The sequence below is a fragment of the Dermacentor andersoni genome, chromosome 1, assembly GCF_023375885.2.
Source record: "Dermacentor andersoni chromosome 1, qqDerAnde1_hic_scaffold, whole genome shotgun sequence".
Taxonomy (NCBI): domain Eukaryota; kingdom Metazoa; phylum Arthropoda; class Arachnida; order Ixodida; family Ixodidae; genus Dermacentor; species Dermacentor andersoni.
In genome coordinates this window covers 113,263,393-113,279,853 of record NC_092814.1, presented here as the reverse complement: position 1 = coordinate 113,279,853, position 16,461 = coordinate 113,263,393, and the positions used below count along the sequence as shown (strand labels likewise).

General features: G+C 43.5%; 1 protein-coding gene across 4 annotated transcripts in view; it reads left to right on the top strand.

Moving 5' to 3' along the window:
• LOC126543311 (putative ATP-dependent RNA helicase TDRD12) overlaps positions 1–16,461 on the top strand; it is a 236,418-nt gene that overhangs the window by 100,104 nt on the left and 119,853 nt on the right. For all 4 annotated transcript variants that reach the window (XM_055061914.2, XM_055061916.2, XM_055061915.2 and 1 more), the window contains exons 15-19: positions 790–924; positions 999–1,154; positions 11,655–11,898; positions 11,990–12,133; positions 12,509–12,705. In XM_055061914.2, coding sequence (XP_054917889.1) covers positions 790–924; positions 999–1,154; positions 11,655–11,898; positions 11,990–12,133; positions 12,509–12,705 — 876 coding nt within the window. The remainder of the gene's footprint in view (positions 1–789; positions 925–998; positions 1,155–11,654; positions 11,899–11,989; positions 12,134–12,508; positions 12,706–16,461) is intronic.

Sequence of the window (16,461 nt, the reverse complement as noted above, 5' to 3'; positions counted from 1 at the left end):
TTTTACGCCTTTCTTGTCATCAGGCTTCTGCGATTGGTCAAGATGTTTTCGGGCTGCACCTACTTCACCTCACTGTCATGCGACGTCACAAAACTTCAAAAGCTCACCACGTGAAAGTGACGTGTATGCATTGAAGATGCACTAAGATGCCGAACAAAGCTGGCACTGGCTACTTGGAGATGCCCAGTAGAATGTATTTATTTGCACATTATAAACTTATTTGTATGGTAATATAACATTGTCGAGCCGTTCTGGCACATATACGGCATCTCTCTGACAACTCTTTTTTGTTGAGGGTCCATTTTAGTGTCATTTCTAACCTTCCATAGCACGGCGCCACGATTTTCGACCAGTTGCCGACACCACCCTTCTCATCAGGTGATGTGCTTTTAATGCGCTAGCTTGGCTCCACGAAAACCCTCTCCAATTCTGTCAAGGTAGGCAATGCCATTTGCTTTGGAAGCAAACAAAAATGACCTCCTATAAATGAGGAGAGCATTTGATTTAGCGATTCAGACAATGCTGTGGCTCACTGCCCGATCTTTGCATTCGCGGTTTGGAAACTTGATGTAGGTAGATTGGAATAAAAACAGATTTGTATAGTTTTACATTATAGGGCCCCTAGAGTCATTAGTTTTGTAAGTTGAATATAAATGATATTTTATAAGCACAGTCCTGGAATTTTTCTGACAAAGGTTGTTTAAAGGATGTTATGGTTTTTAAAACAGTACTGATCACTTATCGACCATCACGATTTCTGAAACAGTGCTTTCTCTCATTCCTCCTTAGCCCCTAATGGTAGTTCTGACATCCACATGGAAAGGAGCTTCCCGCCTGAGTGAGCAGGCCAAGCTGCTCATCGATGAGAAAAGAGGCCCAAAAGTCTGCGTCTTGTACGCTGGAGGAGCAGAAAAAGGAAAAGAGGTAATTTTTCAGTCATTCCTCTTATGCAATTGATCGTGAATCAAAAACATTGTGTTTCTCTCCTTTTTATATAGATAGAATTGGTCAATGGCTGTGATATCTTGGTAGCAACTCCCCAATGCTTTCTGCGCTTTCTGACCAATTACGACCGTCTCATCGTCAACTTGCGTCGATGCTGCCATTTGGTCCTGGATGATGGTGAAAAGCTGCTGGACAAGTTTGCAATAGAGGTACACATTGCTATGTTGTCATTGTAACTGTTGCGCTATGATTCATTATGCCAGAAATATCAGTGTTCTCTCATCTCAAAACTTTTTTGACAAAATATTGTTGGCTGTTTCATTTCAACTTGCCAGGCTTCTTGAGTACTTGTCCCTTAGTATTGTGTCTTTACATTGTGGTCTTTTGTTTCATGCATACTTCATATCACTTAGCACTGCACCAACTGGCTACTGTTAACTAGTGCCAATATGAGCTGTTGTCTTTTGCAGCCATCCAGCTTTGGAACTTTTGAGTGTGAATTAACATTGTTAACCTTTTCAGTGTCACTGACATACCAGTGCATTTCTTTGTTTCTGGCCTGCCATATCACTCGTATACATGCATGTTCTCTATTCGCTCCACTTGGCTGTGTGGAGTAACACCAAATTGGCAAGCTCCAAGGTGGTTCTCCCATCTGTTGTATGTTTCTAAAAGCACATTTTTTCCGCTGTCTTGGTTTATTCAGTGTAGGTTTTTGTTAGTGGCTGTGGAACATGCCACCACGTTGGTATGGTTGCACCATGCTGAGCGCATGGTTTCGCAAATGGGAGGGGTAGCTCCTGGACTTTGTACACCACTAGGATGGCGATTCTCCATTCAAATATTCACACCGTAGCACAGGACCACCACTCTTGCGTATTTCTTCCATCTGTCATATGTTTATACAATACTAAAAAAAAAAAAAATTCTATGTCGCTTTATCTTCACTACAGCGCACCTCCTTTCCAGGAATGAGGGTGCCCCTTTTGTTGGTATGCCTTCTCCAGGATGGCTCTGTCATCTTTCGTATCTCTTTCATCTGTTGCTCTCTCTGCTTTGTCTGTTCAAGTTTGATTAAACGAAATTGCTCTTTCCTTGAGCATAAGCTGCATGATGCTTTGAGATCGCTGCTTGCACGGCACCTTCAACTGTTGATTAGAGCGGCAACTCTTCAGACTCCAAATATGAGCCAAGCTCGCACTCAGTAGGGGACAGCTCGTCATCCGCATGTGGAAGAGGCAGCATCATCACATCGAATTTTGACAATGACACCGTGAAAAATACTGAGAACGATAGTGTTTTTAGTTTGCTGCATGTTTTATAGCTTTTGTCAGGTAGGAATGTGACAACCATACCAAGAGAAACATTGCCTTTATTCATGTCATTTTCTTTTTTCCTTTTGCAAAATTAAATATACGCTGTTCTGTTTGTTTTGTAACATCTGAGAAAAAAACGCCGATGCTGTGGGTTCGTCACTTCCAAAAAAAAAAAAAAAATAACCCTACACTGAAAGGGTTAAATGAACTGACACCCTTCCAGAATGCAGTGCTCCCACTCTTTCTCCAAATTGTGCCAAACGAGATTTCCTGCACCATCCTGATAAAAGAACATGATTTTACATTGACGTGCGCCAAAATTAGAAACTGTGCAATACGTATATGGCTGCTGCATACATGCATAGTGCACATGGCTTAATAAATCGAAATTCACATTATCCATATGTACGCGTTACTGACCAATCATTCCGGCTCGATGGCGACTGCCTAAATGACCCAATGATTGGGTGTCTCGAATATCTTAATTTGGCTGAAAACAAGTTACATTATTCCACAAGAGCCTAAAGAAGTGTGCCATATTCTCATATGACCATTTTCGAAGTAACGCTCACTTATGCCGGATTTCTCGTCACTAGCATCAGACTCGTAGGCATCTACGAGCAGTGGCTGTGGCGGCATTCGTGGGCACTGGGTCAGGAACGCTGTCATCTGTCAATGTGTCTGGTGCTAGTCATGCAAAATGTCGCAAAAAGATTGTCCAAAAATAAAACCAAAGTTTGTCAACGCGTTGCTACGGGCACGCATGCTTGCCTACAATCTGGTCAGTCCATATCTCTGTCATTGCCATGCTGTCACCACAGATAGACCAAAGTACAATCAGTGCATGCGCTGAATCTTCGAACCTTGGCAACATAACAGGACTGTGATTTTGTAGTGATGTCTTTCACGGTGCCACTCCTTTTTGCACTTTATCAGTGGTAAAAGCGATGTCCCGCCTGCATCGCCAATGGTATCTGCCAGCTGTGAATGGTGGCTGATAACGGCGGTATCTAGGATCGAGCAGAATGCATTGCTACAAAATTGCGGCCCAGAAGTCGACCGCACTATCATTGCCGAAGGGCGGTGGGCTTTTCAGGAACAGTCATTGTCCTCATCGGAGCAGACGTCTGAGTGTGGAGTCGTCACCGCTTAAAGGGACACTAAAGGCAAATACTAAGTAGACGTGGACTGTTTAAATACCTTTCCAGAAACCTCGCAACGCTTATTCCGTACCAAGAAAAACTTAGTTTATGAGAAAATTGTATCTGAAGTGTCCGAATACCTTTTTCAAAATTCAAATCTCCCGCCGCACAACCGGGGGAGTGCTGACGTTGCATACGCCATTACCGCCCTTAGCTGCCGTCAATGAGTAAAACGGCGCCTGACAGATGGCGGCACCGAGCCAAGAGAGCGGCGCATTTGCTACTGCAACTGCTTTTTGGTCAAGCGGCGTAGACCGTTCGGGCATCCCGTGACATCATATGGAAGTTGAATTCTCTGCTACTTGCAGTTTGTGCGAGTTTCACGAGCCAACAAAGCCAGCGCAGCACTACGTGATCAGGGAAGTACTAAAACGCGAAAGCGTGGGCGGCGAAGAGTCGAGCGAAAAGAAACCTTTCTACCGCCCGCATCATTGTGAACGGTAATTTCAATGAGTTCTTTTTTCTAAACATGAAATGGAACTGGAGAAGTAGCATTTTATTTGATCTTATAATACAGTACAAGGATGTTTTTTGGAACGAGTAATTGAGTACTAGTGACAGAATTTAACTGAGGAGTGCTTTCATCATTGGGCAAGTGCTTGAATGACCCAGGGGAGCCCCTAATTATGTCCTGCATTTACCTCGATTTCTTTATTATTAAGGCTCTGTTCGCCATAATATTGACGCCTTAGCAATTCTTGAGCACTAACCTATCACTTTAGCTTGACTTAGTATTTGCATTTAGTGTCTCTTTAAACAGCTGGAGGTCACCAGGACCATGTCATGACAGTGAAACCTCATTACTACGAACACCACATTAATGAACTTTTCAGATTAACGAACTTTTCAGAAATCCCCTCCTGATTGCTTATGGTTTCAACATAAAATTATTTCAGTAGTACGAACTTCACAATACCGAACTTTTCACAACAATGATCGTTATTCAGTTTCCGTGTCATGTTAACGCCTCATTGCTACGAATTAACACAGAACCTCATTCATGAGTTTTGGAGAAAAAAAAACGCAAGAAAAACGTACTGACACGGAAATGTACCATGCGAAATAATTAAAAAATTGGACAACAATTGCTGACATCCACGTAACGTGAAGCGTCGCGTGGATCGTTGCGGCATGAGACAGCGACGGTATCGAACTAGTGATGCTCCAGCGTCCCGAGATGCATTTTGCTGTTTTCCTATTATGCCCGAGAATGAACTACAGGGGTGCTGTGAGTGCGGCGAGCGTGATGTTGGGGCACGGACTCGCGCCTGTTGTCTCCTGCAGTTCGGGCGGTTTCAGGGCGCCTTTTGCAGTTTTTTTTTTCTTTTTTTTGTTCGCCATGATTCCCTCTGCTTGTACACTTATGGCGGTCGTCTCGAATGTATTTTTGTCACGTCTTTATTTGCGAAAATTTATTGAACGAGCTTATTTCTTCGACGTCAATACAGTTCTCACAGGCAACAGTACAGGGCCAGCCGAAGAAGCGCAGACCAGCCCATTGCGGATTTTTCATGCGTGGATCGACAACCGCAAAAATATAGCAGATAAGAATCCAGTTATAACACCAGGCCTGCTGCAGTGCAACAAGTATTCAGGGTGTCTACCAAACGGGAAAACCGGGAATCCTCAGGGATTTTGAATAGTCTGGAAATACTCAGGGAATTTGTGCTTGTATCAGGGAAAATTGGGTGTATCCTTGAGGTCTGGTGTGGGAGAACGAAGGGAAGGAATTTCGCATGCAGAGGTTAGAGGGGGCGAGTGGAGAGAGTGTCTTGCTTGGCAGTGGAGCTCACCTCCTGAAATGATGGGTTGGCGGCACTAAAATATTTCTGTCTCGGCTATTAATGAGGCGATTTGATTTTTTTTTTTTTTTTTTTCGGCAGAACGCTTCTTAAGGGACACGTTAACAACCTCCAGCGTATAACCAAAATCTGTTATGGGGACTGATAAGGGGCCCTTTAAGGGCAGTAAAATACATGCATTCATTTTTTCGAACTGCCTTATTTTTCGGACGTTTTCGTGGCCCCTAGGGAGTCTGAGAAATCGGACGTTGACTGTACAACTGACCAAGAGGATGCTTCAAATGGTCTGTGCGGCGAACGCGCAATAGAAAGAAGACGAGATCAGAAAGGACCTACACATTGAAGAATGACCAGGGAAGGAAGCGTGCCACTGCTTCTTTGAAGGAGCTTGAGCTCACAAACAAAAAAAGAAAGTGTTGGCTGATGCTGAGATGCAGGTGTCCCTCGTGCAAAGAAAATAAACTCTTTAAAGTAGTGAAATACAACACTGAGGCGTTGTGCGCGGGCTGAGAGTACGTGAGAACAGTTGAGGTTTACATAAAAGCTGTTGTGAGAGAGAATATTACTTGTGAGAAAGTTCTGGCCTCATGAGACTGAGCTTGCTATCAATTGACAGAAGTAGCTCATATTGAAAATATTTTCTTCTGCATGCATCTCCTTTTTATTCGTATTTTAGAATGTTGAAGTCGAAGCATCATTCATTAGTAGTAGGCAACATATTGGGGATATCATAATTCCCCTCTGGAAGGTCAAAAATTAAGTGAAATATGTAAGGCTTGTGGTGTCTTCCTTACGAAGGGCAAGGTTCTCTTTAATGTACTGATGAAGCGAATACTTCTCCATTTGTATAATTAAACAACACTGGATCGAGACATAGTGAGGCAGAAAGTGCTTGAATTTTCCTTTTCTAGGCACCCTAAGCTGCGCTGTAATACGTCGAGTATATTTTAGGCATTGCAATTGGTGCTGTAACAAACTGCTTCATGGTTCCAATTCAAAGTTGTTGTGAACAAATGAGTTTCGCGAACAATGCGTGCCTCTCCATAATGACAGTGGGTTGGTACCGTTAAGTGAGGGGTGTGACATATTTTCGATAAAGGCTACTGAGGGCCACCACGAAATATTTCATCGCTTGGAATTGATTGGCTCTCGATTTTAACCACAAAACATTTCTTTTAGTTGATTGCTACTATGGTATTTGTGAATTAACTATGTAAATACTCTACATGACGCACTGTCATCTTAGTAGCCATAAGCAATTCTTTTTATGTGGGGCTGTTTCAGAGAGTGGCGAAAGTAGCCGTAAGCTTTCTCATACGAAATGCGCACTTAACTTTTTCTTTTAAGCACTAATAAAGTGGCCATATTTGACTAGAACAACTCACCAGAGTAATAAGAATCATGATGACAGCTTCGCTGGGCAGTGTCTTTGTAACGCGGATAACATGTTGACACAAATACCGAGATTTTTCTTCCATGTAAAATGCAATGTCTCTCATAGCTAAGCACTAAGGGAATGTGAAGTGTTAGCAAAGCATCATACACAACTTCACGTGTTGAATTTGCCGACATTTCTTTTACGCAATATTTATGGACAGACACGACGTATATATGCATTGCAAGACCAGTAAACCCCTTCAACGCTACATAGCTTGCGATATCCAAGCCGCAAATTTTCTCGACTCACACGCTTTTAAAGAAGAAACTGTGGTTCAGGCATGGCAGCAGAAAGAAGCCGACATATCCTTAAATAAGTACGGCTTGAGCCGCCCATACCCCAAGCATCCACAAAGTGAACGAGCACGCGCGACAGCCAAGCGTGCTGGAGCGAGCAGCATCCTGGCACTGATGTCACTCGCAAGTGGGCGCCACCCCAAGTTCTCGCCTCTAATTGTGTGGTGCTTTAAGAGGGCGATGAGAAACCGAAAAGAAATCGAGCTGGTGGCCGACGGCAGATTCCGCCGAAGCATTGCGCTGCCTGGAACAGGGAACAGGGGCATGTTTGGATTATCGCCTTATAAAAGCGTGCAGTACACTACCGATGGCAATATGTGCTACGCACTGTAAAGCAGAGAAATGAAGATGCTTACCGCAATAGCTTTGGTGGTGGTAGCTGTGAATGCGGCGTGCAACGGCCGGGTGAAGATTTGGTGGTACTGGAAGAAAAAACTGTGTGCACCGTCGTTTTCACAGGAGATGAGTGGCTATATACTGCTCTCGATCGCGCGCACCTTTTCTTGTTCCCATGGGATCTAGCAGCTGGAAAATGCATATGATCGCAGCCTGCAGCAGGGAACGGCGACGTGTTTCGTTTATCACCTATTCAAAGCGTGTGCTATGATTCTGACGGCACCCTGCTCTGTGAAACAGATAGGCAAGGATGCTTATCGCAATAGCATTGGCGATGATAGCTCTGAATGCCGCATGCAATGGCCCCGGAGAAGATTTCCTGATATCGGAGTGACAAATTGAGTGCGTGCTGGTGTTTTCACGTTAAGACAGGCGGGCGAGTGTTGTGGTGAAGCTGCTGCGGTGGGCAGCTATATACTGTTCTCAATTGCGTGCTCCTCGTACGTTTTCTTGTTTACATGGTATCTGGCTGCCGAAAAACTTATCATACTATCTCAGAAAGGAACACATATGACAAGACTGGTGCTACTTCCAACTTGCATTTATTCGAATTATCATCCATTTATGCTCTGCGCAACAGTTAAATCATGCACTCATCATCATAGAAAAGATTGTATAAGTGAACCATATCATACAAAAGATTGTATGGTCAATCAGTTCGTGTGCCTTGATACCTCGAAATAAACGTGACTTCTTTTTCTTGCTGGCGCAGTTGTCACCTGCTTTCCTTATAAAATATGCTTCAACTATTTCACGTTCTGTTTTTGTGCTTTCATTCCTCAGGAAAGTTGTCACCAAACATGGGTGTGCATGCGGACTTTTTGCAGTGTTCAGCCAAGTGACTACCGTATCCTTTACTAATGGTATTATTGTGCTATCTAGCCGTGTCATTGAAGCACTGGCCAGTTTGGCCTATACAGTGAAACCTCGTTAAACCGTAGTTGAGCAGAACTCGGAAAAAATACTTACTAAATGGCAGTACTGCTTTATCGAAATAGTATGACATCGCCCACTTTCCTGTCAAAAACGGAACTCGAGAGAGAGTGCAATGAATGGGCAAAAACATGCAGTATTTGTTCACTTCGCGCTACAAAAGTCTCGTTATTTTCGTTTGATAATGCAGCGGCCTAGTAGCGACGACAGCGGCCTCAAACTTACTGAAGCTGCAAGCCAGCTTTTCAGCCAGTCCCCTCTTCTCGGCAAACACTTGCTGGGCAGATTCCTCGTTGGCATTGCACATTCTCCATGCATGGACACGGTAGCGCTGCAGAAGTCGTGGGGCGCCTTTTTCGTTGTGGGGTGCTGTTTTTGTCGCAACGATTGCATTCATGCAGCTGACTTAACGCGCAGCTTCTGCCACTATCGGGTCTGAATCACCCGTGCTCTCGCTTTCCGTGTTGTCTTCATCACTGTCGTTAGGCGACACTTCGGCAACAGAGGCAGCAATGGCAAAAAGTCTAATCTCGTAGCCGACATCTTTTCGCGGTTGCAGCAGTGCTGCCGAGCAACTATTTCACATTCCAAATGCTACACACCGTAGTCATCAGCAGTTCCTTGTCGCATGCCAGCGCCGACTTCTTTGTGCCATGTTCGATAGCACAAACGATGTTCAATTTTCGATGCTGAGCTTCCGGTGTTTTTATCTGAGCTTCGCCATGACGCTAAACCTGAATGTCGCGCGCTCTGCTCCCTACACTGCGCTGACGCCAGCCCTTGCTTGCACGAGCATTGGCACGACACCGAAATTATGTTCGTACTTATACATTATAAAAGTCGTACTTATACATTAAATTTATGAGCCAGTGAAGGTACTCTATACTCTGTTTCATATATAGCAGTCAGCGCTGTGGAGGCTAGAGAGACTTCTTGCAGTAGCTTCATTCGCACTTGTATAGAATCCAGTGCTTTTTGACTGCAGTTGTGCGCAATTGTTTTTTTATATACACTCAGTATTATTCCATTGAAACAAACTGCTAATGCCTTGTTTTAGATTATGTTGTTTTGCAGCCCATCGCAAGGAGCCTCACGTGCATGCTTGCGTGAGCGAACGCTATTGGCATGCAGCGAAGCATGTACGGAACGTGTAGAGGGATAACTTTTCTTGACCGAACTTCTTGCGTAGCTTCCACAGTGTTGACTGCTATGTATGGAACGGAGCATAAGTAGTCCGAACAATCGAGATTGTCTGAATTCTTAGTGTCCAAATAATCAGTTGGCGCCTGTTGTATAGAGGCTTCATCTTTACGAGGAAATGCAGACCATTGAAAAGCGCCTCGTGGCTAAAGCTATGCTTGAGCATTACCAGGGGCTCATCAAGGCTGCCTGACTCAGAAAAACATTGATGACATTGAGCCTGGCCAGGTCTTTCTGACTGATGATGACTGATGTAAACCTTCAGCCTTGCTAAAAGCTTAGCGAAGCTGGCAACTGTCAATAAAAAAAATTCATAAGAAGTAAAAGGCAATGTCTAAACAGCTTCGCTCAATTTGAAATAAAATAAATACATCACGCTATGTGAACAGGTTTGTTGTCTTCATTTAAATAAAGGGATAATAAAATTTAGATTTCCCTTTTATTTCACTTGGAGGCAGGACAACATTGTTTTACAGCGAGCAAATGCTTTCTGGAATAACGTGTGTCAATTTTGAGATGTCTGAAATACGGACAGCACTCTATGAATTCTAGTGGGAAAAAAGCACTGCTTGTGTTTGGGCTTGTGGAAATATTCAATATTTTAATACCTGCGATGGTTGCTTAGTGGCTATGATGTTGGGTTGCTAAGCATAATGTTGTGGGATCGAATATTGCCCACAGCAACTGCATTTCGATGGGGTGAAATACGCAAAATGCCCCTGTACTTAGACTTAGGTGCATATTAAAGAAATCCAGGTAGTCCAATTTCATCCGGAGTTTTCCCCCCTACAGCGTGCCTCATAATTAGATTGTGGTTTTGGCATGTAAAACCCCATAATATAATTTTTTTAATATTTTAATAATTCAATTTAATATTCTGCGATTTATTCAAAGTCGTCAAAGTATTCGAAATGAATGAATATACATATTTTTCTGCGTATAATCCTCACCCCAAATTGCAGGACCTCGGAAATAAAAAGAAAAAACTAAATAAAACCCACATAAATAACTGTATGCAATGACCAAATCTTTGTAAGAACAGTCTCCATTCACAAATGCATGAATTGCCCATGTCGTATCTTCGACCAGCAGTTCGTTTCCCCACCTCTTTTAGTTTCATGGCAGTTTGGGCTGCAGTGCTGTGAAACCGCAGCTCGAGGTGAAATTCGCACTGCCGTGTAGCTACACTCTTCAATATTCACATATAACCCACCCCCGATTTAACTGTTCAATTAAAAAGATTTATGTATTAGACACACAAAAATATGGTACATATTCAAACGTATAACCAACAACTTCAGTTTTAGTGAGTTAGTCTCATTGCCCAAGTCATAACCAAGACAAGGCAAAGGCTAATTTGTTTAGAGCCACCTACTGATTTCTGCACCTGCTTGGTTGTTCAAACTTATTATTTGAAGCAGCCACGGGGCTTCCTGAGAGTTGTGCGGCTGCTATTAATAGATTTGCATAGATGTGGCACTACACTAACTTTTTTGGCGAACACCTGGCAAAACAGTTCCAGTTAGGCCTAACAGCCAAGACAGGCACGGTGGTGGATGGTATATTGTCACGAGAAGTTTGCCACTTTGGTGATTGCATCCATAATCATCTGCCTAGGCTAAACTGCGTGCCAAAAAGCAGTGAGCCTGCCTAGCAAGATCGTCTGTACGCTTACAGAACAGTAAGGGTTAAGCTCACATGTAAACTTAAATTATCAAGCTGAATTTGCACAACACTGCATAAACTGGTGCTGTCACGCAGTCAAGATATCACTTCACAGCATCACAATGATGCACAACAGATGAACTCTAAACACGGTGGCAGCCTCAAGCACCACAGCAGTGAGCAAGGTCCTGTAAACAAGTTTCGTGTGTTGCTGGAGTTTTATAAAATTGTTGAACTTGGATTTTTACATAAAAATATTCGAACAATGGCCCTTTGAAAATTAACTTACTCCAGAAATGAACTTGTTTTCTTTTTGGCAAGTAAAGAACCAACTTTTTTCTATTTCTCAACATCTCGCTGTTGTGTCAAGGTTTTATACTAATCCCACTCTTTTAACGTAAAAATTGATATTCACGCAAGCCTACCTGTATTACAGTGGGTGCCCTCCTTTACTTGTGCAGGTTACTTCAGTGATGAATGAGTTTCGGCGGTGCACGGAGCAGCGCCGACCAGGCATGCTCCATGGCCAGATTGTGGTTTGCTCAACAATGTGGTCTACTGGCCTGAACTGGTTTATACGTATGACATACTTGAGTAAAACCCCTTTGGTCATGATCACTTCATTCTACGAAGCTGCCATCTATGCACAGGTTCCAACTGTTGCCTGCTTTGGTGACCCCCACAGTCGACATGAAATCTTGCTCGGTGAGTGCTGTCCTTTTAGTGAAATAGTTCTTTATGGGGTACATAAAACATTCGCTTTTCAAAATGTGTCCTTATTCTCTATTTTCAACAGGAATTGTGGAAGGCAACCACAGTCGAAAAGTGGTGGTGTGCACTGCCGACAGACAGTCGGCCATTGATATACATCGGTTGCTCTTGTCATGTAGTGTCTATTGCCTGCTGCTTCATGATGAGCTTACCATGGCAGAAGTTTCGGGTGAGATTTTACAGTGGTGATGTATATTTTGGAATGATTTGAGTGTTTCTAGTGGTTCAAGAAATGAGACAACAAGATTTCAGTGTATGGGATTCAAGATAAGTGAGTTCACTAGTTTTACACCACTAATGTTATATATTTAGAATACACGATTTGCATTTCAAACTAGTGCTGGCAACAAATTCATGAGCAGAATTCTGGCAGGTAAGCAAATGCACTACTGCGAGCAGTAAGTTGTCGATTAATTAGTCTGGTGTAAAAAAGTGCCCTTGGAGCAGTGTGAAAAGTTATACCTTAAGTGCTTTAAGTTGCACTTGTGAATGCAGAAGGTACCGATACGTAGCTGTAAATTTCTTGGCAATTTTCTATGTGCAGAGGTGACAAATGAATGGGCAACTGAGCGTCCAAAGACCAAGATGCCTGTCCTTGTGGCTCAAGACAATGTGCTGCCCTTGGCCAACATTCGTGATGCTGGTGTTCTAATCCACTATGACGTACCTGAATTGTCAAAGTACAACTTTGGCTTTCGCTTCTCCTGCCTTGCTGACCGTATGCGTTCATTCAATGACAAGGCAAGTTCATTAGTTATGTCAACTGGGGTGAACATCTTTGATGCAGCAGTCTTTTTCATGAAAATGCTTACTGGCTTATTCATGTGCATGAGCATTAACTACATGATGCATTTGTGGGGACGCTGTTGGGTGCTCTAGGTAAAGTGCGCAATTTATTAATATTTCTTGCAACAGTGAGTATCTCTGATAATTATTTCTGTCGACACTTTGCTACATGCTGAATGTGCGCTGTTACTTATGTACTACGGAGTCTTCATGTGGAAATTAAAAAAAAAAAAAAAAACTGGCAGCTCTGATTTGGCTCAAATTTCCCCAGGATTATCTCCTGTCATTGGTCATATGTGTAAAAAAAGCCACTCAACAGTGGTTGACGTCAAAGCAACACAAGGTCTTGGGTGCATAATTGTACCATATGGTTTGTTGTTTAGAGCAAAGTACCTTCAGTATCAGCCTACATTTTTAGACGACTATCTTTTGGAACAGCCCATGTTTTTCATTGAGTAAAGCCACATTTCCAATCCCGGTTTTAGGCGTGCAGTGTCAGCAAGTGCATCTGGGTTTAATTTCGGCGTTTTTGTGCTAATTATGCGTTTTTACTGCTCCGTACATACCTCTAAGCTGTCTTGGTGCGTCTTTTTTGTTCCAAGCTTCATATTGACATGTATTTTTGTAGTCCTAAATTCACTAGAAAGCTTTAAATTGTTTAATTAAACAAGAAGAATGTTGCCGATAACCTGATTCCACAAACCTGTTTTCAAATCATGTTTTCAAATCAAGGAGACCTTGTTTTCAAATCATATTGCGTTATTTGGTTTCAAGTACAAGAGAAAGCAGAAAGCAGTGATGTACAGGCTGAAGTGTTCAGCGTCCTGTGGTCTCTCCTTTAGAATGTTAGGCCATGCGAGTGTCAGGTGCAAGGGGGTGCCATGATATTTTCAACTATTCGTTTGTTGCATTAATGAAAGTCCTAGACCTCTGTAACCTACAACATATAGTGACCAACCTCAGAGCACCGTTAATAATTTCATATACAGTAGAACCTCGTTGATACATTTCCATTACGTACGTTTTCCCGGCGCCAACGGTCGCAATCGAGAATTCAAGAAATGACCCAATAGAGTTAAGCTCATTTTTTACCGGTTCATAAGTTCCGGAAAACGTGATTTTTTGGCACCTACATTCAGTGCGTTGCTAAACTGCGATCGTATGATAGGTATTCTGGCTGCTAGATCCCACGTAAACAAGAAAATGTGCGAGGAGCGTGCGATCAAGAACAGTATATAGCTGCCCGTCGCGGCAGCTTCATCTCTATACTCGCCCGCCTTTCTTAATGGGAAAACGCTGGCACACACTGAATTTCTCGGTACCAGGAAATCTTCTCCGGGGTCATCGCACGTGGCATTCACAGCTATCACCGCCTGTGCTATTGCGATAAGCATCTTTGCCTATCTGTTTCACAGGACGGGGTGCCGTCAGAAGCATAGCGCACGTTTATAATAGGTGATAAATGAAATGCGCCGTCGTTCCCTGCTGCAGGCTGCGTTCGTATGCATTTTCTGTCTGCTAGATCCCTTGGGAACAAGAAAAGGCGCGAGGTGCGCGTGATCGAGAGCAATATATAGCCGTCCATCTCCTGTGAAAATGACGGTGCACACAGTTTTTTGTTCCGGTACCACCAAATCTTCGCCTGGTCGTCGCACACCGCATTCACAGCTACTGCCACCATACCTATTGTGATAAGCATCTTCACTTCTCTGCTTTACAGTGCGTAGCACGTAGTGCTGTCGGTAGTGGAATGCATGCTTTTAGTAGACAATAATCCAAATGCGCCGCTGTTCTTTGCTGTAAGCGGCGCGATGTGGGCATCAGGTTTTGCTTCGCGACATCCGGCGTCGTCCACCAGCTCGTTTTTACTTTGGTTTCCCGTTGCCCTCTTAAAACACCATGCTGTAGGAAAACAAGATGCGTCTCGGGCCGCCGGAGCACCACCAGCTAGACACATGTTGGCGTCTCGTGCCACAATGATCCGCGCGATGCTTCGTATTACGCAGATGTCAATAATAGTTCAGTCTGTCAAGTTTTCTTGTTGCTTTGGATCGTACGTTTTCCCGGTTAGTACATTTTCCCTTGCGTTTTTTTCCAATATGTATGAATGAGGCTCTACAGTAATAGCTTTCTTTTCAATATTTCTTCATGAGTTTAGAGGTCTACGACCTTGGTGTAATGCAAAAGATCTGTTGAAAATACCAAGGCAGTACCTTGTTAATGACGCATTCCATTTATTCCATGAAATAAGCAACCCGCTGACCTGCGGAAGGAACACAGGTGGTTTTTAGAAGAAATGTGAAGATGTTTTTCTGATGATGATGCCGCGGGTTCAAGTTCCTGCTATGGTGACCACATTTCATTGGTGGAGAACACAAAGATGCTCCATTACTTACATTTAGGTACACAATAAAGAAGGGCTGGTAGCAAAAAATAATTCAGAGCCTTTCATGGTCCCATTTCTCATGATGCTTTGTTGCTTTTTGGCAGTAAAAAAATTCTATAAAACACACAGTGACGTTCAAGTCAAACCTGGACGCTTCATTTTTCTGCATTTCAAAACATGTTTAGATGCATGGAAGTGGCCTGACTCCTCGAGGTATTCCCTGTGAAACTGATGTACTGCTGAAGTGTTAGCCTTCAATAAACTCTTTCAGTGGTCCAAACAAATTATAGTCACTATGAGCGAGGTTGGGACTGTATGACGTATGTGGCAGTGCCTTCCAACTGAGTTCGCACAAAGTACAGATTGTGCTGTGCATTGTACTGGATGAAAAAAAAAAAAGAAAAACACCTGTGGTAATCGGGACAGGCTCTTTGTTCCTGAGTGCACTGTGTACACGTTTGAGAACCTCACTGTAGTACTGGCCATTGATGGTCTAGTTGCTGGAGCAAAAATCTGGGTAAAAGATACTGCATTCATACCAAACATTTGTCGCTTGAGTTTCAGACAAGCTGCATCATCCGGTATCGTCTTGCAATGACGTCCGGTTGTCTAGAAACTGTTGGCACCCCTCAAATACAGTCGAACCCACTTATAACAATATTCAGGTGTCACGAAAATTCCATTATTATAACCGATAATTGTTATAACTGGGTTGCATGAAAAAATCAAAATAGGTGGATGGCAGAGCTGTTGTGAGAAAACTATAATATCAGAAAGGCCAGTGTCCTTCCCCGCCACCTTCCTCCATCCGGGTGCTGATTGTGTTCACTCGTTTAACTGCTTCCTGGGCACTTTGATCGCGTGTAACAAGCTGTGGCACTGCTATAACATGGCACTGCTATAACAACTGAAAAGAGGTGTTACAGGTGGCAAGCAACATGCGAGCACCGCTGAAGCATCACTTTGGTGGCCCCAAAAGGGGCCTTTTAAAATTGCGAGAAGGCTGCCCCGGCAGCCTCTTAGCTTGACAAACCCAGAAGAAACGCTGAGGCGAGATCACCACAAGCACCTCGCCACGTGCTTCTCACTGGGTTGCACAAGAAAACGCTATGTCTGTCAGCCTTGCGTGCTCTACGCAAAGCTTGCCGACACCTTTCTCCAAGGCATCCAGGTGCTCCATGTTGTGCAGCGGAAGGTAGGCCCAGAATCATCTGCCGGGCCTGCTGTGAGGACAACGTTGAGGCAGTCTGCCCTGCTGCATCATCGCTGCCACCGCTATCTGATGCAAGCAGGTTCACGACGATCGGCTCACTGGGCAGCCTGCC